Source organism: Podarcis melisellensis (genome assembly GCF_964234715.1).
Source record: "Podarcis melisellensis genome assembly, chromosome: 3".
NCBI classification, from domain to species: domain Eukaryota; kingdom Metazoa; phylum Chordata; class Lepidosauria; order Squamata; family Lacertidae; genus Podarcis; species Podarcis melisellensis.
Genome location: NC_138530.1, coordinates 33,777,263 through 33,803,995, shown reverse-complemented (window position 1 = coordinate 33,803,995; position 26,733 = coordinate 33,777,263). Strand labels below are relative to the sequence as shown.

General features: G+C 43.0%; 1 protein-coding gene across 3 annotated transcripts in view; it reads right to left on the bottom strand.

Annotated features, from left to right (window-relative positions):
- Positions 1-2,649: 2,649 nt before the first annotated feature.
- The window catches only part of ALK (ALK receptor tyrosine kinase), a 587,955-nt gene continuing 563,871 nt past the window's right edge, over positions 2,650-26,733 (bottom strand). For all 3 annotated transcript variants that reach the window (XM_081903661.1, XM_081903662.1, XM_081903663.1), the window contains 8 exons: positions 26,459-26,523; positions 25,446-25,575; positions 14,352-14,449; positions 12,529-12,621; positions 10,763-10,864; positions 10,095-10,229; positions 8,502-8,592; positions 2,650-5,955 (listed from right to left, as the gene is read on the bottom strand). In XM_081903661.1, coding sequence (XP_081759787.1) covers positions 5,284-5,955; positions 8,502-8,592; positions 10,095-10,229; positions 10,763-10,864; positions 12,529-12,621; positions 14,352-14,449; positions 25,446-25,575; positions 26,459-26,523 — 1,386 coding nt within the window. In that variant the 3' untranslated portion in view covers positions 2,650-5,283. The remainder of the gene's footprint in view (positions 5,956-8,501; positions 8,593-10,094; positions 10,230-10,762; positions 10,865-12,528; positions 12,622-14,351; positions 14,450-25,445; positions 25,576-26,458; positions 26,524-26,733) is intronic.

Sequence of the window (26,733 nt, the reverse complement as noted above, 5' to 3'; positions counted from 1 at the left end):
TATTGGTCAGATGGTATCTTTCTTTTGCCCTCCTCTTCCTCTAGGGATTGTGACTTACAAGGTAAACATTGGTACCATTGAAAGAAAAATTCTTGCGCTAATATGAACTGCCTCATTTTTCCTATTTGCTCTTGCAGGTGTGTCTTAAGATCATGTCTGCCCAAACTATCAGCATAAAATCTACATGGCTTCGGTATTAAGAAGGACTGCTTGCAGAATGAGTTCTGCTGTATATTAGAAAGGAAATGAATATACCAGTAGGCCATGCATAGTCACCAAGAGATAAACTGAACTGAATATAGAAAAAGGTAACTACTTTATTAACCCAGTAACCCGGTGCCAGTATAATGTAGGGCTGTTTGTTGACAGGGCCCTCTCAGTGGCAGCTCCCCGTTTGCGGAATGCCATCCCTAGTGAGGTATGGTCTCCCTGATAATTAACTTTCAGGATGATCTTAAAAACACCCTTGTTCACCCAGTCAAAACAAAAAAAATTCCTTCCAGTAGCACCTTAAAGACCAACTAAGTCAGTTCTTGGTATGAGCTTTCGTGTGCATGCACACTTCTTCAGATACACTGAAACAGAAGTTACCAGACCCTTCTATATAGTGAGAAGGTGGGGAGGGGTATTACTCAGAAGGGTGGTGGGAATGGGTGATTGGCAGATAGCTGTGATGAGCCTGTTGACGACTCTTAACGACTGCAATAGGTTCAACAGGCTCATCACAGCTATCTGCCAATCACCAACACGGCTACCTATCTGTAACTTGTTCACCCAGGTATTTGATGGGTGAAAGATACTGTTCCTGGCAACCTTGAAATTATTGCCTGTGAAGCTATGTGGCTTTTTAAATGTTTTTAGATAACAATGTTTTATTTTTGATTGAATTCCTTTACCACTTTGTGGGTTGATGTGCTGGGCTCCATTATTAGGAAGGGTGGGCAGAAATATTAACAAGAAGAGCTTCTCTGGAGTGAAATCCAACATACCCTAATGATCAGCCAGGCCTTAAAAGGACATTAATGGTGCATTTAGAAGAGCTGTACCTCCCCATCTCAATTAATTGTTCTGTAACCAGTATAGGAAATTTGTCATCTCTGCCAGGTAGCCTGGGTAACTTTCATTCTAGTTCAACAAGAACTTTGCATGACTTGGGGAGTCAAAATGGGACTTTAGTTAATATTGTCACTTGCATTTTACCCCCTGGCCAAGCTTAGCAGTTCATGTGCTGAATTAAAAGCCTCCTTGATTTGGTGAGCCATTGTAGAGAGAAGACATAGCCAGGCGCATGCTTTCCTTTACAGTCATTTTATTTTGTCTTCATGCCTTTAGCTTCACTACACTTGATTACAATACAAATACAATACAAAATACTTAATGATCATATATTAGCATTTTATCTTGAGAAGGATCCCTGAAACGCATAGGCCCTTGATTTATGAGCAATGTTGCATAAGCTTCTGTACAGATGTGACACACATTCCTAATGACAAAGCCTTGATACAGAAGGAGAGGCTGGGTACAGAAGGTTCAGACATAACTCCGTTGAGACTTCTGTGGGTGAGGTGACGGAGCTGTGAAAGGGCATTGAAAAGGTAGTACTTGCTCAAGGTTTAGACGTATCTGGTGGCCTCACCTACATGAGCAGACACATAAAAGGAAAGTCTTGGCATACAGCTGCCGTACCTAGTCATGCACTGAAAAATGACTGGGAAATGCTCCACCAAAACCACTTCATTTTGAACTTCTGCATCCTTATGGGGAAAGGAAACAAGTGTGAGGGACGTTCGATGGTGCTGCACTCCTATGCTCATTTGGAGGCAAGCCCCACAAAAGCTGAGCTGGGGGTTGCTTTTGAGTCCTCCTGCACTGGATTGGGTGAGAAAATGCACTCATTGGCTACTCAAATCAACGGGCTGTATTTTGCACTTGAGCATATGGGACTCTTCCCACATGCCTAATGTCACAGGAAGCAGAGTCAATTCTTAGAAGAGAGTTGTCCTAAAACCTCTCAGAGAAAATAATTTTCTGACAGGTTTGTGGAGAGTTGTCTTTTGCAGACTCCCCTAAACCATGACGCTTGAAGGAAGTAATGGGCTGTCTTCCAGTCCTCCTCTTTAAGGGTTAGGGTTAGGTGAATGAACCAAACCAAACCTTTTCCTTGCATACCCTTTGATACCTTCTGGGCCAATTCTACCCCCCTGCCCCAATTGCTTTAGGATAAATGACCTTCCTACATTTGCTGCCCACAAACAGGGTAAATAACTTTGGGAGGCAGTTTTTGCTCATAGTTTTCTTGTCTCAAAAGCTCCATTGTGTCTCCTGGCTAATCTCTGGTGCTATAAAAGGCCAAACGCAGACACTGAAGTGAACGTTGCACTGGAATTCCTGAAAGCCTGTGATTTTGCTCTCCTGTATAGTCTCTATTAAGATTTTAATATTGTGGAATCAATGTGAGTCTCTGATCAGGCACTGGGAAATAAAAATACAGTTAGAAAGCAGCGATGGTGCTCCAGCTGTTTCATACTCCTTGCTGCCTAACTCACGCTAAAGTCATGGAAACGGCTTCTGCCTAGGTGGTGTCGTCTAAGGAGCAAAGCCTGCCTCTGCCAGTGTTTCCATTTATTTCTGGTGATACCAGAAATCTCACCAAGTATAAATACTACGAGCTATTTTACAGTATTGTGACTGAAATCCTTTATTGCACACCTCTGCTGGGTGTGTAACAGGATTTAGTTTCATTTCCCTAATGAAAGACCCTGGATAAGTAGCTCTGCTGCTGAGAGTTGTGACATGCTACAAATGTGGCGTAGAACCTTCACAAACAAGTAATGGTGTAAGACATAGCTCATTCTATGCTTCTAAGGTTGCCATTCATATTCCTCTACTTTGGGTAGTGGTGATGTGGGGGGGGGGGAGGCCTGTTTTTAAGGAAGCTTTTCATGAGCTTTCCCCCACAGCTGTAACACAAAAGGATGCTTTACTGGAGAAGCTCCTGGCTAGTGCTTTTTCTTCCAGGAGTGGGTTGGACTGTGAGGCTCTGCAGTGTGCCTTGATGTTAATCACACACATGAACCAGCCAATCTGCAGTGGATTGTAATAACAGCACAGGAACTTGGCTGTTTTAGCAGATGACCATTCTTTTAAGCTCAGGTATCTTACAGCGTGTTAAGTTGTACTTTTTAATTGCCCCTTGGGGTCACCAGAGACAGTATAACATGCTCCCTGCTGTGAGCAAGTGGGACTTTCAGGCACAGCATCCACCAAACTATAATGAACTGAACACTGCCTCTGATTCGGTGAGCAGGCACACTTTTTTCAAATGAAGCATTTTTTATAGCTGCCTTATGAACTCAAGAAAAAAATATATAAATACCTTCAGTGGCTGCGACGGCTGGAAGTAGGCCCAATACTTTTATCTGTTTGAGCTGCACTTCAAAGTTCTTGGTTGTCCCATGATGGGAGCAAGACACATTACTGTACAATGGGGATCCATGATTAGATTTGTCCAACTGTAATTTGCAGCTAAGGATTCAAGGCCATTCCCCATTGATTTACTGCTCCTCCAGAAAACAAGTATCTGTGGAAAGTGGATCTCTTTTCTCTATCACTCAGGAAGGTCAGATTTCTTCATTTATACATCAATTCCAATTGAATCGATGAGCCTTACGCAGTGCAATCGTGCACAGGATTGCACCTGCATTTATTTAGTAGCTATAAGTTCTTGAGCGAGGCAAGAGACACAAACCAAGCTTCCTCCTCATTTGCTCTGCTCATGGGAACGAATGTGAGCACGAGGTTTGTATGCCCATATATACAGCTTCCATGGGGGTGATCTATTGCCTCAAAGTGTCAGTGGGGAAACAAGGATTATTAGTGGTCAACTGCAATAGTGGTGTGGTCTCCTAATTTGTAGCACCATGGTTATGCAATAGAATCACAGGCATTACCCTCTCCACTAATGCCTTTCTTTCTGCTGCCTGTGCTCAAGTAAGAGCAATTCTGGGCCCCAGTTCATTGCAGGATATTTTGACAGATTGTTTCAGTTCCGATAGCATGATAAGATAAGCTGTGAAATATGCTGAAGCATGGATTGATGGTATTGTTTGAGTCTGAGAATGCACTGAAGTTGGCAAGTAATTTTTACATCATATGCTCAAGTCCTGATTTTTCTCTGTGTGGATATTGACTCTTGTCAAAACAATGACTTAGAGAGTTGGCTACTGTGGTTGTTCTAAAACGTTTGTTAAAACACACTTGCTTTGGCGCATCTCCTACAGTGCCATGTTCGGCAATGCAATTCTAATACTAAATAAAATCATATCCTTATTCACTGGAAAAATGGGAGTCAGCACATACCACGGCAATCGACTACTTTCTGTTTGTCTAAACTCTGCCCCATAGTATTAACTGAAGCATAATAGCGGTGATTTCATTGTTGAACAACCTGACTCTTACCACCTCGATAATCTTATCCTCTAGCATGTGGCATAACCAACTACAACACGGAGGATTAAGTATTTGACCCTTGGTGTCCCACAACCACAACAGAGAAAAGGGGGAGAGGGCATCACCTTTTCAATCAAACTAAATCACTGACTTTCACCATGCTCCTTAAATTCCTGCAGTTTCCATCTTGTAGGTCAAAGGTGTGGAAGCAAATGTGTTTCTGCTACCCTTAAGAGTACCACAATAGTTGTGCATGCTTGTGGAAGGGCCATGTTGGAGCTGAGTTGCTGTTTGGGTACGTGCCACTTGGGAGTCCACATTTATCTGATTTTGAATTTCAGCGAGAGTGCAACATTTCCCCATCCTCTCCTCAAAACTCTGGCAGCAAGAGGGATTTCCCTGACGCTGCATCTGGCAGTACAGGGAAATCCCCGGACATTAAACTCTCTAACAGTGAGTCTTGAAACGGCACATAAACAACAGAGAAGGAAGCAGCGCACAGGGAAGGGCACAGAGAACAACCATGCAGATGACTTTATGCAACTGAGAGCGGGGCCTTGCAGATAATACTGTTGTCCTTGGGTGTTTCGAGTGTGTGTGTAAGGGGTGTGCGCGCTCTGACAAACGGAAGCTTCTTGCAGGTTCGAAAAGCAGAGCTTCCAAGGGTGGCACTTCAGAGCGCACTGGCACATTACAGAAGGGCATCTCGTTCTGCGCTCGTGCTTGTTTGGGTGATGCCGATGTTTGCACCAAGGCTTACGAGTCCCACAGGAAGAGAGTCAAAAGGATGGGATGTTTTCCTGGGGCCCTGGTGGGGGGGAGTTGGCCTTGTTCCTAAGGGGAGGGCCCTCGCAGCTGCTGGCACAAGGGTGGGGCCGAAGTTTCCAAGGGCAAGCCCTGCTGTTGGTATCCATAGTTAACGTTTCCACAGGGGAAATGGCGGAGCCTGAACAGAGGCACTTCCTTAACACTGGCTGTCAGCGAAGATGGTTCTAGAAGAAGGGAGGAGCTTGGCAGCCTTCCAGTCACAATGCTGGGCCCCAAAGTACAGTTCCCTTCATGCCCCGGACCTTCCCTCTCAGTTGCCTCTTTCTCCGCCTGTGAAGTGTTTTTGACAATGGGCTTCTCTGAAAACCAGGAGCCGTAGGTCGGGTTCCAGAGGTTGGTAGGCTTGTTTCTGGACCCTCGGCCTTTGTGGAGCTCAGTGGCCGGATTGGACTGAGTGTACGCCATGTTGACATGTCCCCCTTCCAGGGGGGCCTGTGTAGTAGCACAGACTGATGGATCGACACTAGCTGCTTTCACCAGAGCCTTCCCTGTAGCAATGGCTAAGGCCAAGGATGGTGGGGAAGGCAGGAGCTGCTCAACACCTTTTTTCTCTTTCTGCGGCAAGACTAGCAACGGAGGGATTGCTTCAGGGTCTTCAGGGCGCACAGGGACTTTTTCTTCCTCCTCAATGCAGGGGCCATATTCCACTGGCAGAACTGTGTTGATCACATCAGGATCCTGCAGTAAAAAAACAAGGGATTCAAAACATGCTGTTGCTTTCTGTAACTGCTTGACGCTACAGAGTGCTGCTGGAGTAATCTACCATTGCTTCGTGAAAAGATTTTCTCTCTCTCCTAATGGACGCATGCCCAATCACCCAATAAAATTGACTTTCAGGACAGCTATGAGGAACAACTACTTCCACACAGCGTGCAATTAATTTATGGAATTCACTGCCAGAAAGCAGTTGGACAAATCTACAGAGGGCAAGCGCATAGGCCAGGTAACCTCCATACTTGGGTAGAGATGGTTGAATCGGTCAGTTTTGGTTTCTCTTAATTTCTCATTTTTCCAATCTTAAGTTCAGCTTGCCACATTTTCAGATCAGTTTGCAGTTTTCTTAAAACCCTCATGAAATTTCACCAGCATTTCACACTCTTTGGGGCAGGAGTCAGCTATTGAGTCCTGTCAACAGCAGCCTTGTATCTGTTTCCTCCCCCTTTCTTCCACCCATGTGCCTCTATGCCTCCTAAAAGGGGCTCTGGGGAGGTTGGGAGAACCCCCAGAATAGCGTACAGGGTGAGGAGAGAGGAGGAAAGCAATCGGAAATGCTTTCCATGACAAAATGCTTCTAACAGCAAGCCATTGAATTCCACCCTTGTATGCAATCTTGCCTACATATTTTTGCAAAGCAATTTCCCCGAAAAAACTATGCACTAAAAATCCCAAGAATATATGCATTTTTATTGACATTTTATCCCAGTATATGAATCTTGATGCACATTACTTACCTGGAGAACTACATTACAAAATTCAGAGAAGTGCACATTTAAAAGGATATATGTGTTTCAGTTCTCATATTGTTTGGGAAACTGTGAATTAGGTAGGTTCGCCTTTAAATGTGGACTGAATTGCTCAGTGGCTCCAAATGCTAGAGGGTTGGTGCCGGAGGGGGCAATTGCCTTCATGCTCTGCTTGTGGTTTCCCATAGGCATCTGGTTAGCCACAGTGGAAAAGAGGTAGCTGGACTAGGTGGACTCATGACCTGATCCAGCAAGCATCTTTGAATGGTCTTAGACAAACCTACTCTTGAATAATATATGTTATTATGCAGCAGAACACTTAAATGTCTTGCAGGTCTGGTGAAAAATGATGACCTCATTCAGACATGTTAGGGTGGGGCAGAATATAAATTTATTGAGAGCAAAATTATTTTTTTCTCCCAGTGGCAGTGGACATCATACTTGGATGGAAACATTTTACAATTCAACAATTCTGGCATTATTGCATTGATTGCTTTTCTGTTGGCCACTTTGACTTTCGTTTAGGGAAGAATAGTGGGTTATAAATATTAAATGAGCGCAATATTTCTTCATGCATCTGATTCTGGGATGTATTCCTTCAATGCAGGGTATTCTAAAGAAGTGTGGATTTACTGGACAACACTAATGGCCAAGAGATCGGTTTTGAAAGCACTGAAGGCTTTGCTGCCCCTGGATTTGCTGCAATAAATCACAGTGTCAGCTGGATGTGCGTAGAAAGGATAGATCAGAAGGATAGGAAGAGCACCAGCAGTGAGGATCATGGGGCACTTGCTATTGCCACAACAATGCAGCAGGCACACAGTTTATTTGGCCACCTGCTGTTGCTGTTGCTCCTTCTTGCTGTTGCTGCCTATTCAGCTACCCTCTAAGCATGCAGACAGTAACCAGAACGAGGAGGCAGAAGAACACAACCTCTTCCCCTTGCCTTCCTTGCACTCTCTCCTTCTGCATGATCATGTGGATTGGACCAAGAAGAAGAGGGCAAGCAAATGGGCACTGTAGATAGTGACAAAAAGGAGATGCTGTCCCACCAGTTTGGTCATTGGACCTGCTGGCACATGGCTTTCCTTTTCCTTTCCCTCTAGTGGGGAAAGAGAGCAAGCAGATGAGCCTGGAGCAGCTAATGCATGGTTTCTTGCTGCCATGCACTTTGCACAGAGTAGAGCAAGATCCCCCGAGAGCAACGGGACTTGAGATCATTCCACCACTCTCAAAGGGAATTGCACGGGGGAGAGCAAGGACATGTCACCAAGTCCCATGTGCCAGCCAAGCCAGGTTTTGGATGTCTGGAAGACCCAAAAGGAAATTAAAAAAAAATTATTATCAGAGCTGAAGCCCTCAGGCTCCTTGTAGCAAGGACTGCAGCTTTTGAAATGGATTCATGATCTGATCCAATTCAGAATCTACCTGGATCAAATCAGGTGAGGAGTCCGCTTTGCAATCCAACTTATGGATCCACACACCCATCCCTAATCACTATCACACCCTGCCTCAAGGCTAGTTCTGAAGGGAACAAGGGCTTCGCATTTGATCCATAATGACTCCCAGATATAGCTTGCATCGCAACTGAATTCACTTCTTCAGCTGGTCTGGGGCACGGGTTGGGCAAGAGTCAGAGACATTGGCACCAGGTTGTGCTCTGGTTGTCTTGGCTCACCCATTGTTTCTTTTCCATGTGCCCCTTCTGGCATTTCTTAGAAGAAACAGCATAAAATAATTGCCCTGAGAAGTTATAGATACCTGAGTGCAGTATTCAATCCTCTCCAATATTATGGCAAAGTTTGGCCGGTCTTCAGGCTGGTGTTGCCAGCATTGTGTCATTATTCGATACCTGCAGTGGGAGCAGAAGACCAAATGGTGAATGGCAGGAGAGTGGGTTAGAATGCTGTCTTATTTATTATACAGAATCAAACCGACTGGTCTAGTAGCTCAGTATTCTCGACACTGACAGGTAACAGCTCTTCAGGGATTCAAGCAACAGTCCTTTCTGTAGATGGCAGGGCTTGAATCTGCAAGCCCTCTCATGCAAGACATGCACTCAGCCACTGAGCTATGGCCCTTCCCAGACTAAGGGACTGAGGCAAACAAGACTAAGCTGCTATAGGACACTCCTGACCACAGAGGAGACTATTGTGAGTTAGCAGTGGGACAGGCATTGCTAAACATAGAATATCTGAAGCTGGTGTTTTCTCAATGATTATTTTATCCCTCTATAAAATCAAAAGTAACATTGGGAGGAGGGGGCTTAGTTCATAAATGGAGTTCTGATTGTGTCCCTGGGACTAACATAGCTGAAATTTGGCTGAACTTAGTTCAAATGAGCTATATTAAAAATGAGCTAAAAGTGCTTGAGATGGAGCAGGTTACCTATTAGCTTGTTACTCAGATACAGTGGTACCGCAGGTTACGTACGCTTCAGGTTACGTACGCTTCAGGTTACAGACTCCGCTAACCCAGAAATAGTGCTTCAGGTTAAGAACTTTGCTTCAGGATGAGAACAGAAATTGTGTTCTGGTGGCGTGGCGGCAGCAGGAGACCCCATTAGCTAAAGTGGTGCTTCAGGTTAAGAACAGTTTCAGGTTAAGTACGGACCTCCGGAACGAATTAAATACTTAACCCGAGGTACCACTGTAATGCCCACCTACATAAGGGGGAAACACAGCAGGGACCTTGATGATTCATTTCCTGGAAGCATCAGGACACAAATTGTTATGTGAATTAAATTTAATTTGAGGCTCTTAGGACATTGGTAAGAGAAGCGAAGGTGAAGACTCCTGAATTATTACAAGAGGATGAGGACTCTGAACACGGCATCAGCTGGTAGTTAGTACCCACCAAAATGGCAGTGACTGCAAAGTTAAACCATTACAGCTAATGAAAGAATTTATCCTACAGATAAGTAGTGAAGCAAACTTTTATGAGGCTAATGGCACCATCCATGATAAAGAGAGACATATCAGAGGCTTGGGGGGACTTCAGGGGTTGCAGAACTCTCCCACTCTACAAAACAATCATCAGGGGGAAACCTGAGAAGCATGGTCTGTGGTTATAGAATGCTGGGGGTTTGTTGTGGGTTGTGGTGTGCAAGATGGAATACAGGGATGGGGGGCGGTGGGAAGCAATGGAATGGCACATCCTGGAAAACAACTTGGCTGGCCGGAACTCTGAAGATGCTGCTCTACAACATTTCGTTGCAGGTTCCAGTCGTTATAGCAGATTGGTGAAATATATGATACCGGAAAGCAATCTTTGCAGAGTAAACATGATGAGAAGAGATGCCAGAACATAACAAGTTGAACCCATGGAGCAAGCAGATCCTTAAAAGTTTCCTACACAGGGCCGGGGCAGTTTTTGGGTGGATCCATCCTTCCTCCACTTGTTACGAACTCCAAGACCTCCTGGTTACTTTTGCTGGGATAGGGCATATATCCGAGAGAGAATATTTCCCACAGCAACACTCCAAATGACCTGGACACAAAAGAGAAAGAAATATGGTCACGGATAGATACACTGAAAACTACGCAGATATACTTGGATTGGGGCCAGGATTGGGGCAAAAAGCCTGTCATGTGGTACACCCATGCACGACTGATTTTGTTGACTGCGAGATCCTTCTGCAGTATCAGAGTTACAGAGATTCTTGTGTTTTTGAAGAAAGGACATACCGTATTTTTTGCTCTATAAGACTCACTTTTTCCCTCCTAAAAAGTGTGTGCGTCTTATGGAGCGAATGCAGGCTGCGCGGCTATCACAGAAGCCAGAACAGCAAGAGGGATTGCTGCTTTCACTGCGCAGCGATCCCTCTTGCTGTTCTGGCTTCTGAGATTCAGAATATTTTTTTCTTGTTTTCCTCCTCCAAAAACTAGGTGCGTCTTGTGGTCTGGTGCGTCTTATAGAGCGAAAAATACGGTAGGTTGCTGCAGAAGAAACGTGGTTGCTACATTTAACCAACCAGCAGCAGGTGGCTTGAAAAATGGATGGAAAATATGGAGCAGGCTCACCAGGTATCTGTTTTGGATGTAAATATCCCTTCCATGAAGGCCTCGGGGGGCATCCACTTGACAGGGAGCATTGCACACCCTCCTTTTCTATAGTAACTGGCTCTGTTGAGAAAGCGGGGGGAATTTAGAAGATGAAATCAGACATGAGTGCACAATCATGTGACCATGGAGGCTGATCCTCATTTTTCTGGAATTGACTGACTGGGTGAACTTATATGCCACTTCTCCACAATGAGCTATGCTCAAAGTGGCTTACAGCAAACATTTAAAACATCTAAACATATGAATTACAGAGCATGGCAGTAAATTTAAAAATGACCAGCATTCAACAATTTAACAAACACAGAATTAATTCAATATTTACCAAAAAAAATCTCAACAATCTAGGTTTAAATACAAAGCACAAAACTAGAGTTAACTGACATTAAAGTTTCTGATACTGGTCCTTCCTGCACTCCAAGGAGAAGAAGAAGAAGAAGAAGGAGTCTCAAAGCGGCTAACATTCTCCTTTCCCTTCTTCCTCCACAACAAACACTCTGTGAGGTAAGTGGGGCTGAGAGACTTCAGAGAAGTGTGACTGGCCCAAGGTCACCCAGCAGCTGCATGTGGAGGAGCGGAGACGCGAACCCGGTTCCCCAGATTACAAATCTACCCCTCTTAACCACTACACCACACTGGCCTGGTGTACAGTTCAGAGGGCAGGAATTTTCTCACCAGGCTAAATGACATACAGTTGGCTCCCATATGCTTTCTCCAGAGGAGGCTGGCAACAGCAAAAGGCAGTGATGGTCAGTCTCTATCCCAGCCTCCTGGAAGCACCAAGTGCTGATGCAGGGACGTTTGTGGTAAGGTGATCCCGCAAGTAAACTGGTTCCCACCCTGTTGGCTGTTTTTAAAAAGGCAGTGCTCCCCCCCAAAAATAAAATATTTAGAGGCACTCTCATTTTCCTACTCATATTGAAATACTGCACCTCAATGAGGTCAAGCTTAGATTCACAAAATGTTTAGGGATATGCATACCCCTGTGTCCCCCCAAAAAGAGCACTGTAAAAAGGTATGAACTGTTCAAAGCTTAAGCCACATTTTTACTATAGCGAAAAATGTTCTTAAAGAGCTAAGTTAAGTAAAAGGCCAAAGGGTCAGTCATCTGTCAAAACTGTTGAGTGGACGGACCTTCATTGCGTCATGTGATGAAGCAGTTCTCCAGCCTGACATTAGAGGGCACTGTGAGGGTTGCTTTTCGGATGAGATGTGAGCAGAAGTCCTGACCACACACACAGTCATTAAAGTCTTCCTGGCACTTTCTGTAACTGCAGAATCATTAATCCCAACCGCCCTGGATAAATTCCAGGTTGGGTAATTACATTTTCCTGACCTTTCCCCCTCTTTTATATGCTGTAAACTAGAGAGATTTACTAATGACGCTGACATAGAGACTGAAAGTGACGGGGTCAACACCAAGGAGTATAAAACAGAACACAAGAGTGGAGGGGAGAAAAGGGAGAAATGGGAGCGTGGCTGAGGATGCATTCACAACAGAATGCAGGATGATGGACTCTGAACGTGAATGGAGGAAGTTGGGGTTAGTCCCCAGTGTCACAGCAAATGCTAATACTGTCTGCAAGTTAGGATCTGGAAACATTACAAGTCCCCTGACCAGGGCAAAAATATAAGATCCTGCAAAGAAGTTAAGCCAGATAAACCAACCCCATTTTATGGATTAGGCTTCCACTCAATGGGGCTAATAATAAGCTGCGTTCTCTTACCTGTATATGTCCCGGGCCATCCCAAAATCTCCAATTTTAGCTATTCTCCCAGGGCCTTTACATGTAAGGAGGCAATTTCGAGCAGCGATGTCTCTAAGAAACAAAATGGAAAGGAGAAAAAGCATGTGAAACTCTGCCCTTGGAGGAGCAACGGCTCAACTCATTGGAAAAACTAAGGACAAAACTAATTGACTATTGAACATTTTCATTCTTCTTCTTCTTCTTCTTTTTTGGGGGGGGGGAAACCGGTACGGGAGACTCAGCAGCACAAGATTTAAAGCTCCACAGATCACTCCAGTTGATGAATTTGAGAGCCAGTGGGGCTAGCTTTAACACACACACACACACACACACACACACACACACACACAGAGTACATCATCATCATCATCATTAATTTATTATTTCTACCCTGTCCATCTGGCTAGGCTTCCACAGCCACTGTGGGCAGCTTTTGACAGAACATTAAAAATACAACAAAACATCAAACATTAAAAACTTCCCTAGACAGGGCTGCCTTCAGATGTCTTCTAAAAGTCAGATAGTAGTTTATTTCCTTGACATCTGATGGGAGGGCGTTCCACAGGGCAGGTGCCATTACTGAGAAGGCCCTCTTCCTGGTTCCCTGAGACCTCACTTCTCACAGTGAGGGAACCGCCAGAAGGCCCTTGGCACTAAGACCCTTAATGTCTGGTCTTAATGTCTGATGGGGAACAGGCAGCCATCTTTAGACAACCATGTATATTGCTCCTTTTGTGACATTTCTCGTCTCTCCCTCTCTCTCCTCCCCACCATCAGAGGCATCCCTCTGCTCACTTCTGCTGGCTCAGCCACCTTCACTCCACCAGTTCAGACCTTCTGCCTGCTTGTGGTACCTCTGCCAGCAAAGCCAGATGGATACCACTGACCGAGGCATCCCAAGGGTCGGGAGGGGCTGACCCAGCCCAGGGTCTGCTGCATCCCAAGCCAGCATTGGCCAGCACTGATCTAGGCCCAATTGCCACACAAGCCTGAAGCTAGTACAGGGATCGGGCGCCCAAACTGCCTGCCCCCCCTTCTACCTTCTGCCATGCAAGTGGCCAGGCTGTGGGTGCGGTGGTAGTTCCACTGCTTTGCAAAGCCTGAAGTCTAACTTGGGAGTAAGCATCATTTTGTATGCAGAGAAGGACAATGTGTTTTTAAAACGAACACCTGTAACCATGCCCTTGCCTGGCCAGCTTATGTTCCCTGATTCTGTTTTAAAAAGAAAGGGTGCTGTGCCAATCAGCATCAGCCCTAGTGACCCCCAATGTCCCCATATTAGCATAGGTCTGATGCTGGGCCTGTCTGATACCACCTCTATTGTTCGCTGCTCTCCTTGGGGGCATTTGGTCAACTCCTTGGAACTGGACCTGCACCACTTTGACTTTAGCTGCACCACTGACCCCAGAAGCTGAAGTAGAAGGTATGGCTTTGACCTTTCTTCTCCACCAACTGGTTTAAACACACAAACACACAGCCCACCTTGGGTGGGCTCTACCTTCCCACCTTGGTTGAACAACGAGATAAGGACTACAGTTATTCAAACAGTGCTGGAAATGCTGTCTATGAAAATGCTTTCAAAAGCTTGTCATGCCGCAGCAAAATTATAATACCTAATTTGCTCCTCAAACTTCCCTTTTTTATATATATTTAAAATGTTCTGAACCTCTAGGGGGCAGTAGTGCACAACCATCCTCGCCCGTTTCCTGCTCCTATTCTCCCGTTAGTCCTTTTGCAAGCTAAGTCAGTCACACAGGGCGTTTGGAAGTGGTCCCTCAGCAACAAATGCTTCTGCTACTTACCTGTGAATGAAGTGATTTTCTTCCAGATATTGACAGCCGCAAGCAATGTCGCGAGCCACATGTAGCAAGTCCAGCATGCCTAGAGAAGAGGGGTGGCTCTAAAGAAATAATGCAAAGTATGACGCTTCAGAGTATTATCTTCAAAACCTGATCACTTTAAGCAAAGAGCCGCGTGGCTACAATAATATGTGCTGAATTGTTTCCTAATCCTTTTGGAAACTCCAGTTTGCATTTATTTTAAAGGCACACATTGAAGCTCGCATTGTTGCAAACATAGTGCTGCTTTTTCAGTAGTTGGAGCACGATCACACTGCCCTCAGCACCTCCACAGACCATTCTCTTGTGTCCTGGGCGCCCATTTAAACCTTTTCTCCACCATCCCTCACCATCTGCAACCTCCATGAAAAGCATTTTTAAAGAGGGAAATTATCCTAATTGAGACAATTCATATCAAATGTGTTAATAATGGCACTATGCTGGAACTAAGCGTGAAAGTGAACGAGGGCTGCTATTCTCCGATTCTGCTTGTGGGCATCTTACAGGCATCTGTTTGGCCTTTGTATGAACAGGAAGTTGGACTAGATGTAAGGATGTCAGAGAATTCTGATAAAAAGTTTCACGCGTTTGTCTATGGCCAGGAACAGAAATCAGTCAAGTGAATATGATCAGTATTCAATCACATAGTTTGTGCTTAAATCAGCAAACATGACTTTTCATCACTGTTTTGATGTTTCCTTTACACTGAAATGAATGTAAGTTGCCTAAAGTATGTAGAATAGTGGGCAGCAAGTATTGGGTGGAAACCAAATTGCAGTGGAACAGAAACAGCACTGATTGTGGTGAAAACAGGCCAGAACAAAAACTGCTGTCCGACTAAGATGGACCTCTGGCCTGTTCCAGCAGGACTTTTCTTGTTTTCTAAGTTGGAGAGGGAGATCTGAAGTGCATATTGTCTTCTAATCTGCATTTATGTCCAGGAGAGAGAGACTACACTGATTACAGCGAAAATCAGGTAAAACAGGCTTCCAAGAACCTAATCCCAATCTACTGCAGCAGCAGAGATATATTGTATAGGCACTTCTGTAAGAAGTCAGAAAGCTTTGTGCCAAACATTGGCTTTCCCTTCCAGAGTGCTTGAAAGGGAAATTCTATAGCAGAAAGTTGTAACAATCCCCAGCTTCGTCCAACTATTGATACCCAAGAAAAGCAAAATGCGAACAGATGTGACACAACACTCCTGTCATAAGCATCATCTTTTGCTCTTCTTCCTTCCCTGCCCTACTCTTTGAGTATGTAAGATTGGAGAGAGCAGCATCCATGGACCTGTGTAAATCTTTGTTCTGTCCCTTTGTGGATCTCTGTGCAATCTTGGTACAACAGACCCAGGTGATGACATTAGGACTGCCCTCGCCAGGTAGGCAAGGCTACTGCTAAGTTTTATGTAAAACTCTTAGTTGAGGAAGAAAAGCGCCTCTGCTGCCTTTTATTTGGTCTCTGCTAAAGTAGAGGCTCTTCTTTTGCCAAGGGCAATTTAACAGGGTAATTTGTTTGAGACATGAAGCGTTTGCCTTGGAAATGGATAGATTAAGAAATAGCAACACAAAAGAAGGGAAGCTACCCAAATCTTTCTTCGATATGGTAAAGAGCTGTAATCTAACAGACATCTGGAGGCTAAGACACCCACTGAGAAAAGAATTTACTTTTTACTCCGACCCTAATGAATCACTGTCCAGAATTGATCAAATTTGGATCTCAAACGAGTTGACGCCAAGAATATCCCAGGTAGAAATCCAACCAAGAGTTATCTCAGACCACAGCCCTCTGGAATTAGAAATTAAAGGTTTGGAAGAAAGATCGTTCAGGTGGAAAATGAACGATTACTTACTAGACGACCAAAAAATAATACACGAGGCTAGAAAGAAATTGAAAGAATTTTTTGAAGACAATTGGGATAAAGGAACGAAGAGGAGTGTTGTCTGGGATGCAGGCAAGGCGGTGATGAGGGGGTATTTCATCCAACAGAATTCGATTAAAAGAAAAAATAGAGAAAGAGAAAAGAAGGAAATTCTAAGACAAATTATGGAAAATGAACAGAAATTAATAAAAAAGCCGAATAATGCCAGAATCAAACAAACTATTAAGGTGCTGCAAAAGGAGTTTGAAATGATGATAAACAAAGAAATTGAATGGAACATCAAAAGACTAAGGCAAAGGAAATTTGAATTTGCGAACAAAGCAGGAAAGTGGCTGGCATGGCAGACTAAGGAAAGGAAAGAGCGAACTACAATAAATAAAATAGAAGTGGGTGGAGAGGAGATAACAAATCCAAAAGGGATTAGGAAAGGATTTCTGGATTTTTACAAACAATTGTATAGAAGGAAAGAAAAAAACAACATAAGGAAAATAGAAAGGTATTTAAGGGAGAAAGAGATACAGAATATTTCTTCAGAGGCAAGAGAAAGGTTGAACACCCCAATAGGAATAGACGAGATAAAAGAAGTAATAAAAAAATTGAAAAATGGGAAAGCCCCGGGACCAGACGGATTTACAGCAAGATATTATAAAGAACTGGAGACAACTTTGATACAACCAATGAAAGAAGTGATGAATATGATTCTGAAGAAGAAAGAAATCCCAGAGACGTGGAGAGAAGCATTCATAACATTCATCCCAAAAGCTGATGCAGACCTGACGCAAGTTAAAAACTTCAGGCCAATCTCCCTATTGAACACGGATTATAAAATCTTTGCAGGGATATTGGCGGGAAGGCTGAAGAAGGTTTTACAAGAGATCATAAATGAGGACCAGGCAGGCTTTCTACCTGGCAGACAGATGAGAGACAATGTAAGAAACATCGTAAACATTGTGGAATATCTGTCTGCCAGGAATGAGAAACAGGCAATGTTAATGTTCGTGGATGCGGAAAAAGCATTTGATAATGTATCTTGGGACTTCTTAGTGAGAAATATAGAACAGAGAGATATGGGTAACGATTTTCTGAATGGAATAAAGGCGATATACACGGAACAAAGAGCCAAACTGATAGTAAATAGTGTGATATCAGAAGAGATAAAAATTTCTAAAGGTACCAGACAAGGTTGCCCACTGTCTCCATTGATATTCATCATGGTTCTGGAGGTGCTATTGGATTCAATAAGGAAAAAGGAAAGAATAAAAGGGGTGACGGTAGGAAAAGATCAGCACAAAGTTAGAGCCTTTGCGGACGATTTAGTGTTGACGGCAGAAGATCCGTTGGAATCAGCAACAGAAATACTAGAAGAAATGGAGAAATTTGGAGAAGTGGCGGGATTTATAATAAATAGGAAGAAAACAAAAATTATGGTCAAAAATATGGAGAAATCAGCGATGGAAGAATTACAGCAACAAACAGGAATTGAAATTGTCAAAAAAGTGAAGTACTTAGGAATTTGGCTGACTACAAAAAATATTGACCTGTATCAGAATAATTATATACCGACATGGAATAAAATTAAGAAAGATTTGATAGTATGGAACAAACTAAAACTTTCCTTCTGGGGTAGAATTGCACTAATCAAGATGTCGATACTACCTAAAATGCTATTTTTATTTCAAATGTTACCGATATTAAAAGGAACGACGACCTTCAAAGAATGGCAGAGGATGATCGCACGCTACGTCTGGCAGGGGAAAAAACCTAGAATTAAACATAAATTATTGATAGATGCGAAGGAGAGGGGGGGGTTTGCCCTGCCAGACCTTAGGATGTACTACGAGGCATCATGCCTCTGTTGGCTGAAAGAATGGATCAACCTCAAAAACACAAAATTGTTAGATTTAGAAGGTTTCGATAATAGAGCAGGATGGCATGCCCATCTATGGAAAGAGAAGAAAAAGGGTTATAAGTCGTTTGAAAACCATATTTTCCGGAGAGCGTTGCTGGAAGTATGGGATAGATATAAAAACATCTTGGAGGTAGGAGTGCCACATTGGCTATCCCCATTGGAGGTGTTAGCAGTTAAAAAAGTTAACATGAGAGACAATTGGGCGACATATGGAGAACTAGTGGTGAAGGAAGGGGGAAAATGGAGGATAAAACCCTACGAACAAATAAAAGGACAGGTTTACGATTGGCTACATTACCTACAAATAAATGAAATGTTTAAGAAGGATGTAAAGGAAAAAGGATATAGAGAAAGAGACTCGGAATTTCAAACAGAAATAGTGAACAACAAACACAAGGTGATCTCAAAAATGTATAAAATTCTGTTAGACTGGCACACGATGGATGAGGGGGTGAAAGATACGATGATCCAATGGGCCAGAGACTTGGGACATAATATAGAAATAGACGAGTGGTATAAAATATGGAATGAAAACATAAAATTTACAGCTTGCGTCTCCCTAAAAGAGAACCTAATGAAGATGGTGTACAGATGGTATCTGACGCCAGTGAGATTAGCCAGAATGTACAAAATTAGTAATAAATGCTGGAGGTGTGGAGAGAAGGAGGGTACATTCATGCATATGTGGTGGGAGTGCAGTAAAATAAGGGAGTTTTGGGGGATAATATATAGCGAACTGAAGAAAATACTAAGATATAACTTCGATAAGAAACCCGAAACTTTCCTATTAGGAATAACAAGAAAAGTTATAACAAGGAAAGACTGTAAATTTTTCCAATACGCCACCACGGCGGCAAGGGTGCTGGTGGCCCAGAATTGGAAGGGAAAAGAGGTCCCGACCTTGGAAGAGTGGAGGGCAAAGCTTACGGATTATGTAGAACTAGACAAATTAACAGGCAAAATAAGATATCAAAAAGATCAGAAATTTTTGGAGGACTGGGGGAAATTTACCGATTATTTGGAAACAGTATGTGAGGAACATACAACGTTAGTGTGCCTAAAAGAAGCTTTGTAAAAGAGTGAGGAGCATTACGTGAGAACAAATAAAGATATTACTGTAAGACCTAATGGTAATGTTGAAATTAAGAAATGTGTAGATATGATAGAAATTGCGGAAGATTGTCGGGAAAGTTGAGGGAGGTCCAAATAGGGAAGAGCTACGATATGTACTTGGATGTAAAAAAAGCTTTTATCTTTCTGTGTTATCAAAAACTTAATAAAAACGAATAGAAAAAAAAAAAAAAGAGACATGAAGCGTTTGGGCCCATTTTGTACAGAGATGCAGAGCACTGGGGTAGCCTTGAAATGCCAAGGAAATTCACTTTGCAGCTCCTTGCTGCTCTTGCTCTCCAGATGAAGGGATGATACAGCCAGCTGGAAACTGTGTGGTTGTGGCTCGGAGGGAGGGAAGGGCTGGGAGCATTAAAGCAACGCATCCCCTTGTTAGGTCAAACCTTCCGAAAGGTGACCGCAAAACAAACTGACTCCATTGTTCAGCATAATCACTGCTTTGAGCAACATGCTGCAGGACACAAAGAAGGGAAATTACTGCTTATCTACCAAAAACCTCTCCTGATTGCTTTTCTATGTGAAAAACCCTTGAGCAGGGAAGTCTTTTAACACCTTAGGACTTTGTTATGTTCAGAGTATTTGCACATTTCAATTTCAAGAATCTGGACAGCTTTGGGTCTCTGCCTTTATCAGTCTTATGTCATTATTGGAGAAATAATGACCTTCCAACGGAGAATTTTCTGAATTAAGGTGAAATGCAAGTGAAGGAAATCATATTCAATGAGTATAAAATATAATAAAACATAAAATAAAATAAAATAAAATACAGTCTTAGCAGACTATGTTGATTCAGATTGCTGGTGCAAGTTTACACAGTCAAAGAAGTCTCTCTTATCTGTATTCCACAAGGGTCTGTGTTTGTATTAAAACCCACATGGATGCACATTTTTCCTGCCAGAGCTTTGAGGTCTCATTTATTTCTCCAAAGATCCTGTCATGTGTTTGTTTTTTCCCTAGTTTCCTCCATGGTGCTTGCTTTTGTACATTATAGTAGGAACTGCTGTGGTCTGACTTACCCCATCATATTTGTGTTAAGAGAACTAATGCAGTGCTCTATGACTCGCTGCCACCCTTTGTAGCTCAGGTTGGCTAATGCTATGTTCTGTCACTATGTGTGTCCCTGTTTCCTGCCACGTGTTTGGCTGTAAGGACTCAAGCTGCACTGTGTTGTGACCCACAACAACCAACAATACAAAGCATCTTGAGCTCCTAGCTAGAGACCATGAACGTTTAAAAATGACATCTACAGGCCTGCTTCTCAATCCAAGAAACCAACCACAGAAAAACAGTCACATATTGATTGTGTAAACTCACTATGAATAATTCTAGAGGGATAACTGTGTTAGTTTGCTGCAGAAAACACCTTGTGGCTTTTATCTTGCGTGGGAAGGGATTGGACAAGGTGACCTACTAGCCCACTTTCAACTCCGATTCTATGGCCCTGTTTTTGTGTAACATTAAACCACGGTTTAGCACTACATGGATGAATGTTGGACTCTCATGTTTCTACCTACCACTGTATTCTGCTTTGGTCAGACCTCACCTGGAATACTGTATCCAGTTCTAGGCACCACAGTTCAAGAAGGACACTGACAAACTGGAACGTGTCCAGAGGAGGGCAACCAAAATGGTCAAAGGCCTGGAAACGATGCCTTATGAGGAACGGCTAAGGGAGCTGGGCATGTTTAGCCTGGAGAAGAGGAGGTTAAGGGGTGATATGATAGCCATGTTCAAATATATAAAAGGATGTCACATAGAGGGGGGAGAAAGGTTGTTTTCTGCTGCTCCAGAGAAGCGGACACGGTGCAACGGATCCAAACTACAAGAAAGAAGATTCCACCTAAACATTAGGAAGAACTTCCTGACAGTAAGAGCTGTTCGACAGTGGAATTTGCTGCCAAGGAGTGTGGTGGAGTCTCCTTCTTTGGAGGTCTTTAAGCAGAGGCTTGACAACCATATGTCAGGAGGGCTCTGATGGTGTTTCCTGCTTGGCAGGGGGTTGGACTCGATGGCCCTTGTGGTCTCTTCCAACTCTATGATTCTATGATTCTACTTCCCCTTCTTCTGCCCAGGAGGGCTTCTGCCAAGTTTAGTTTTGCTGTCAAAGAATCTTCATCTAGCGTTACGTACAAGCCAGGAATCCTGGTTTACAACAAACAATAGTTGTTAAACAAGCCAACTTCAAGCTGTACATCAGGGAGGGCTGTGTGGAGAGAGTCTCTTCCTTTAAATTCCTAGGAGTTTATCTCAGTGAAGACCTTACTTGGAAAATCAATACAAGCCAGGTGGTTAAGAAAGCCCAACAGAAACTCCATCTCCTCAGAGTATTGCGGAAGAATGATGTCAATCAACATCTGATGATCTCCTTCTACTGGTCAACAATAGAAAGTGTCCTTTCATACTGCATCATGGTGTGGTACGCTGGTTTGACATAATCCGATAGGAAGTGCCTACAGAGGGTGGTGAATACTGCACAGTATATTATGGGCTGTCCCGTGAATCTGCTGGATGACATCGCGGAAGAACATTGCCTCAGGAGAGTGAGGAAAATTCTCAGGGATGATTCACACCCTGGTCGGCACTTTCTTGATCTCCTGCCCTCAGGCAGAAGATATAGAAGCATGATTATTTGCACCAACAGGGTAAAGAACAGCTTCTATCTGTGAGCTGTTAGGCTGCTGAATGTAAAGATAACAACAGGGCAACTGACTTTTGGGTTTGGTGTGTGTGTCAGTAAACGAGGGGAATTAAGACTAAGAGAGCTGAGTGGGGGTGCTTGTGTAATCTCACTGTATACAAGTTGTACAAGTGACAATAAAGTATTTCAATTTCAATTATTTAACTAACTGTTGCAAACCAGGATTCCTGATACTTCTGGCCATGTAGGAGGAGGAACACACAAGGCCTATGCTTTGCTCAGGCCTATGGAGGCTCATCACCATCTCCCTAGCTACTAAAAAATACTGTAAAGTTTTATGCAGATGTCACCAACGAGTCCTTGAAAGCTAGCACATTTGTTGAGCCATAAGCTTTCGTGGGCCAGATCTCTCTTTTTCAGATGCGCGAAGTATCATTGTCAGTTGTTATGCGGACCATGAAAGCTCATTTTGAGCAGCCACAGGGATAGCTTTGAGTAGCCAAATGTTAAAAAGCAGAATATTGGGTGACATTTTGTACTCAGTGTTGGAAACAAGTGTTGAAACTACATCAAATATAATACTGTAAGCATTCAGAAGAAATAAATAAAATACTATACACAGCCTTGATTCCCTATGGTGTGCATTGGTTGACTTAATCTGAGGTGGCTAATTTTGCTGGTGGCACCAATTATTCAGGGTGGTAAAAACAAAACAAAAAGGGATTGCTAGTAGATTAAAAAGGATGTCTCCAAAGTGAGTGAATGGGGATTAAAATGACAAACGAAAGCAAGTGCAAAGTGATACATGCTGGGGTGAAAAATATACATTAATTGAGATAAATAACTGGCAACGAGAGAGGGCTCGTGGAGAATAGCTCAGTGAAAAGGTTGACCCAATATGCAGCAGCTGTAAAAAACAGCTGAATTTTATGTTCAGGACTGTTCAGAGAGGGATTGAAAATAATATTTTTCAATATCATAAACCCCTTTTACAAATCTAAAAAATGACCACATTTGGGGGACCTTGTTCAATTCTGATTGCTGCACCTCAAAAATGATAGTTGTGCAACTGGGAAAAGCAAACAAAGCAATCAGATTGAGGAAGGGTTCCAATATTTGGGGTGTTTTGTTTTTTAAAATGTGAGTTTGTGTGGGGATGTAATACAGTTATACAAAATTGTGCTTGGTGTGGAGAAAGTGGAGACAAAGAGGTTTTCCTCACATATTAGCACCTAAGGTCATAAAATGAAGCTGAAGACTGGGAGGTCCAGGACAGGTAAAAAGAAGCAATTCTTCAAATAGTGCAAAGTTGAACTACAGAATTTGCTTCCACCAGATGTAATGATGGTGGCCACCAACTTTAAAGGAGGATTTAAAAATTGATGGAGGATATCAGTGTGTGCTACAAATGGTGGCTATATTACGTCATGCACAGGAGAGAGCTATTGTGCTCAGGTCCAGCTTGAGAGCTTAGCAAAGCAGAATGCTGAACTAGACGGCATTCATCTGATCAGGCAGGCCCCTAGATTCTTCAGTTTCTTTAAATCATCTTTTATTTAAAACGGATTGTGTCTTTAAAAATGATAATAATAATAATAATTTCAGCTTCCCTAAAGTTGGGTGCTATGTGAGTTCATTACACATTGGATCTGTTCTGACATGACAGTCACTATTTAGCAGTGGCTGCAATTTCTCTGCATGACAGGAGAAAAAGCAATTATACGAAGTTATCTTTTTCATGAAGTTGGCGCTGGTCAGTAATGGGAAGACTCTCTAGTAATTTGAAAAACATGTTTTAAAATGAAAGAACTACGTATGAGTGTCATTACCGGGGAACCCAGGGGAATGAGACTCACTGGGGTCAACACAGCAGACAGGCATTTCTGAACATACATTGCTTTCACAGCACTATTATTTCTGCTTTGAGTCAGTTTCTACTGAACAACAGCTTACAGTCCGCTATCAGCAGCTAGCAGGACACCAAGAAGAGGTTTTGCCGATTCGAAACGCAGGAGAGCTGCCAAGTTCCTTCAGGCTAGCTGGAAGGTGAAGTACAGAATACCCCTATACTGACATGCTCTCACCCTGTGTCACAGAACATGTTTCTGATATGCAGCTGACCTCAGCCTGCTAAGTGCTGAGCCTGCATAAACATGTTCTCAGTCACAACCACAATGTATCTGTGCCATTGTCCTGCATAAAAAGTACATACCTAGCTAAGCAGAGATTTTTTATGCACCTCAACCTGTCTTTTTGCTTACAAGCAGGGCGTCGCTTATCAGCTTCACATACCAGAAAGGCGAAGTGGCCTTGAAGAGACTAGAAGCTCCAAACTGACCGCTTCATGTAACAGACTATGAAAAATGCAACATTTTGCATGAGACAGAAGAAGAGTGAATTTATAAACTATCTGATGCCATGGTACAGATAGTAGAGCATATTTTTTGTAAACCAATTAGAAGTGAACATGAGGAGTCCACAAGCTGTACACACATTCTGTTATCAAATTATGCTGCTGAAAGGGATCATTCATGAGCTAAGCATGTAAACAGAATGTTATAAAGGTTTCTTCAATTTTGTATTTAGGGTCCAGAATTTGGAGAATTCCAGAGGAGAATTTCTCTGGATCATTTATTCTTAATGCAGTCTGCAATAAATTTGAACTCTTTCCACGACGCTGCTTTCTTTCTTTGGCTAAAGAGAACCAGCATATTTCCAGACCACCTTTATAGGGTAACAATGCTATTAGCATCCTCAGACTTCTTGATCCTTTTCAATCAGTTCCTTCCTGTAACACCAGTTCCTTGTTCAATATTTCTAGCAAGAATTCTATTCTCAAAATTATGCAGCAGCACTCCAAAAAAAGAATGCGTAAATGTTATTTATTCATGACTGAGGAAGAGTGCTATATACCTTGAAAACTTGCAAATTTTGAAACAGTAGGAACAGTCTGATCCAAGAGATCTGTACCTTTCATCCAGTCCAGAACTGAGAAACAGGTAGAGTAACAACTGCAGCTTTATTATGCTGATATTTAGAATGGTAGTAGATTCTCTCTTCATACAGACTCCCCTACGTTCAAGTGAAACAGAAGATCACTTCAAAGAGCTCGCTAGGAGTGCCAGCTTGGTCCCCTGACCGTGGGTGCCTAGCACCAAAATTTGTGGGTGCCTGGCCCCTTCATGGGGAATTTTGTGGGTGATCGGGCACCCAGGGCCCCAGGGAGTTGGCACCTATGGATCCTGGTGCAAGCTGGTTGCATGGTGAAGTGTTGCTCAGCTACCCCATCAGCACAAGACCTGCTCCGTGTTCATATATCTCCCCTAACAGTTCTAAAGTTCAAGAAAGGGTGGGAGAGGAAGAGCCACAAACCCCCACAAAGATTCTTTTAAAGGAAGCAGTTGAGATATGTGAAGAAAATTAGGCTACATTTAACCAAGGGAGACCTACTTGGAGACAAGGGCCTCCGATCCCAGCATTAAGCAACTGTTTCCTCCTTACCGGCCTAGGCCGTGTCTCCCTCAGGAAAGATTTCAAGTCTCCTCCAGCCATGAGTTCCAGTAGAATAAAGCGTGGCAGAGCCTGCAAGCTCACCCCAATGCAGCGCACGATATTCTGATGGTTGAACTTGCTGAAAAGGAGATGAAGAAACAGCTTTTAAATCAAACGGTAAATACTTGCTTGGGCAGATTTGAGAACCTGACAGCTTCAGTTATTGGTCTAGTCCAGGCATTCCCAAACTCGGCCCTCCAGATATTTTGGGACTACACCTCCCATCATCCCTAGCTAACAGGACCAATGGTCAGGGATGATGGGAATTGTAGTCCCAAAACATCTGGAGGGGTGAGTTTGGGGATACATTTGCTTTGGAAAATGTTATTCCTTTTGAAGTGGTGTCATTCTTGTAAAACAAGGTAAAAACATGATTGTGTAGACAAGCCTACCCAGATACTTAGAAACCTGGTGTGAATTTTAACCTATTTTAATATTGTAACTTTTTGAACGCTTCAAGCTATTGCTGTAATTTTTTTCTTGATTTTCTTTCTTTTATCTTTTTGTAAACCGCTTTGTTTGTTTGTTTACAGTCAAGCATGTATAAATTTTATGAACTAAATAAACATAGCGGCCAAAGAGACATTGTGGGAGAATCTGGATCCTGCTATAAACTCACCGGCTAGGCAACCCAGTCAGATGGGTAGGGTACAAACACAACAACAACAACAACAACAACAACAATTCCTAGGCAATGCCCTCTGTCTCTCAGCTTCAGTCCCACCCAGGGGGTGGGGTAATAATGCTGACCTACCTTAAAAAGTTGTTGTAAGAAATACAACAAGAAAATGTCTTTTAATCACTTTGAACACTCTTAAAGCATTATACAAATGTTATGTATTATTGAAATGGTTTTCACCTGCATAAAAGCAGTCCAACATTTTTCCCCCACCCACTGCTTCTAATTCTGCTGGGCGTGTGCTTGAGGTTGAAAGGCCATTGATCAACTTGAATTAACACACCTGATTATTAGAGCTTCCATGAGGAAATCCAGCTCGTCTTGCTCTGAACAAACCTCTGGCAAAGTCTAGACAAGAAAGAAGCAAGAGGAGAAACGTGAACAAACTGTCTTTCTCATGGACCTGCACGGACCTATTATAGACTCCATTCCTCTCACAAGGAAATTTTACAGTTGCTGCCTTTCTTATCGACAGAGGCACTCTGTATTTAAGAGCTGTAAAACAGGCAGAAACCTGTTTTCCCATCACTCTGTCTCCAAGCAAGAAAAAAACTCCAG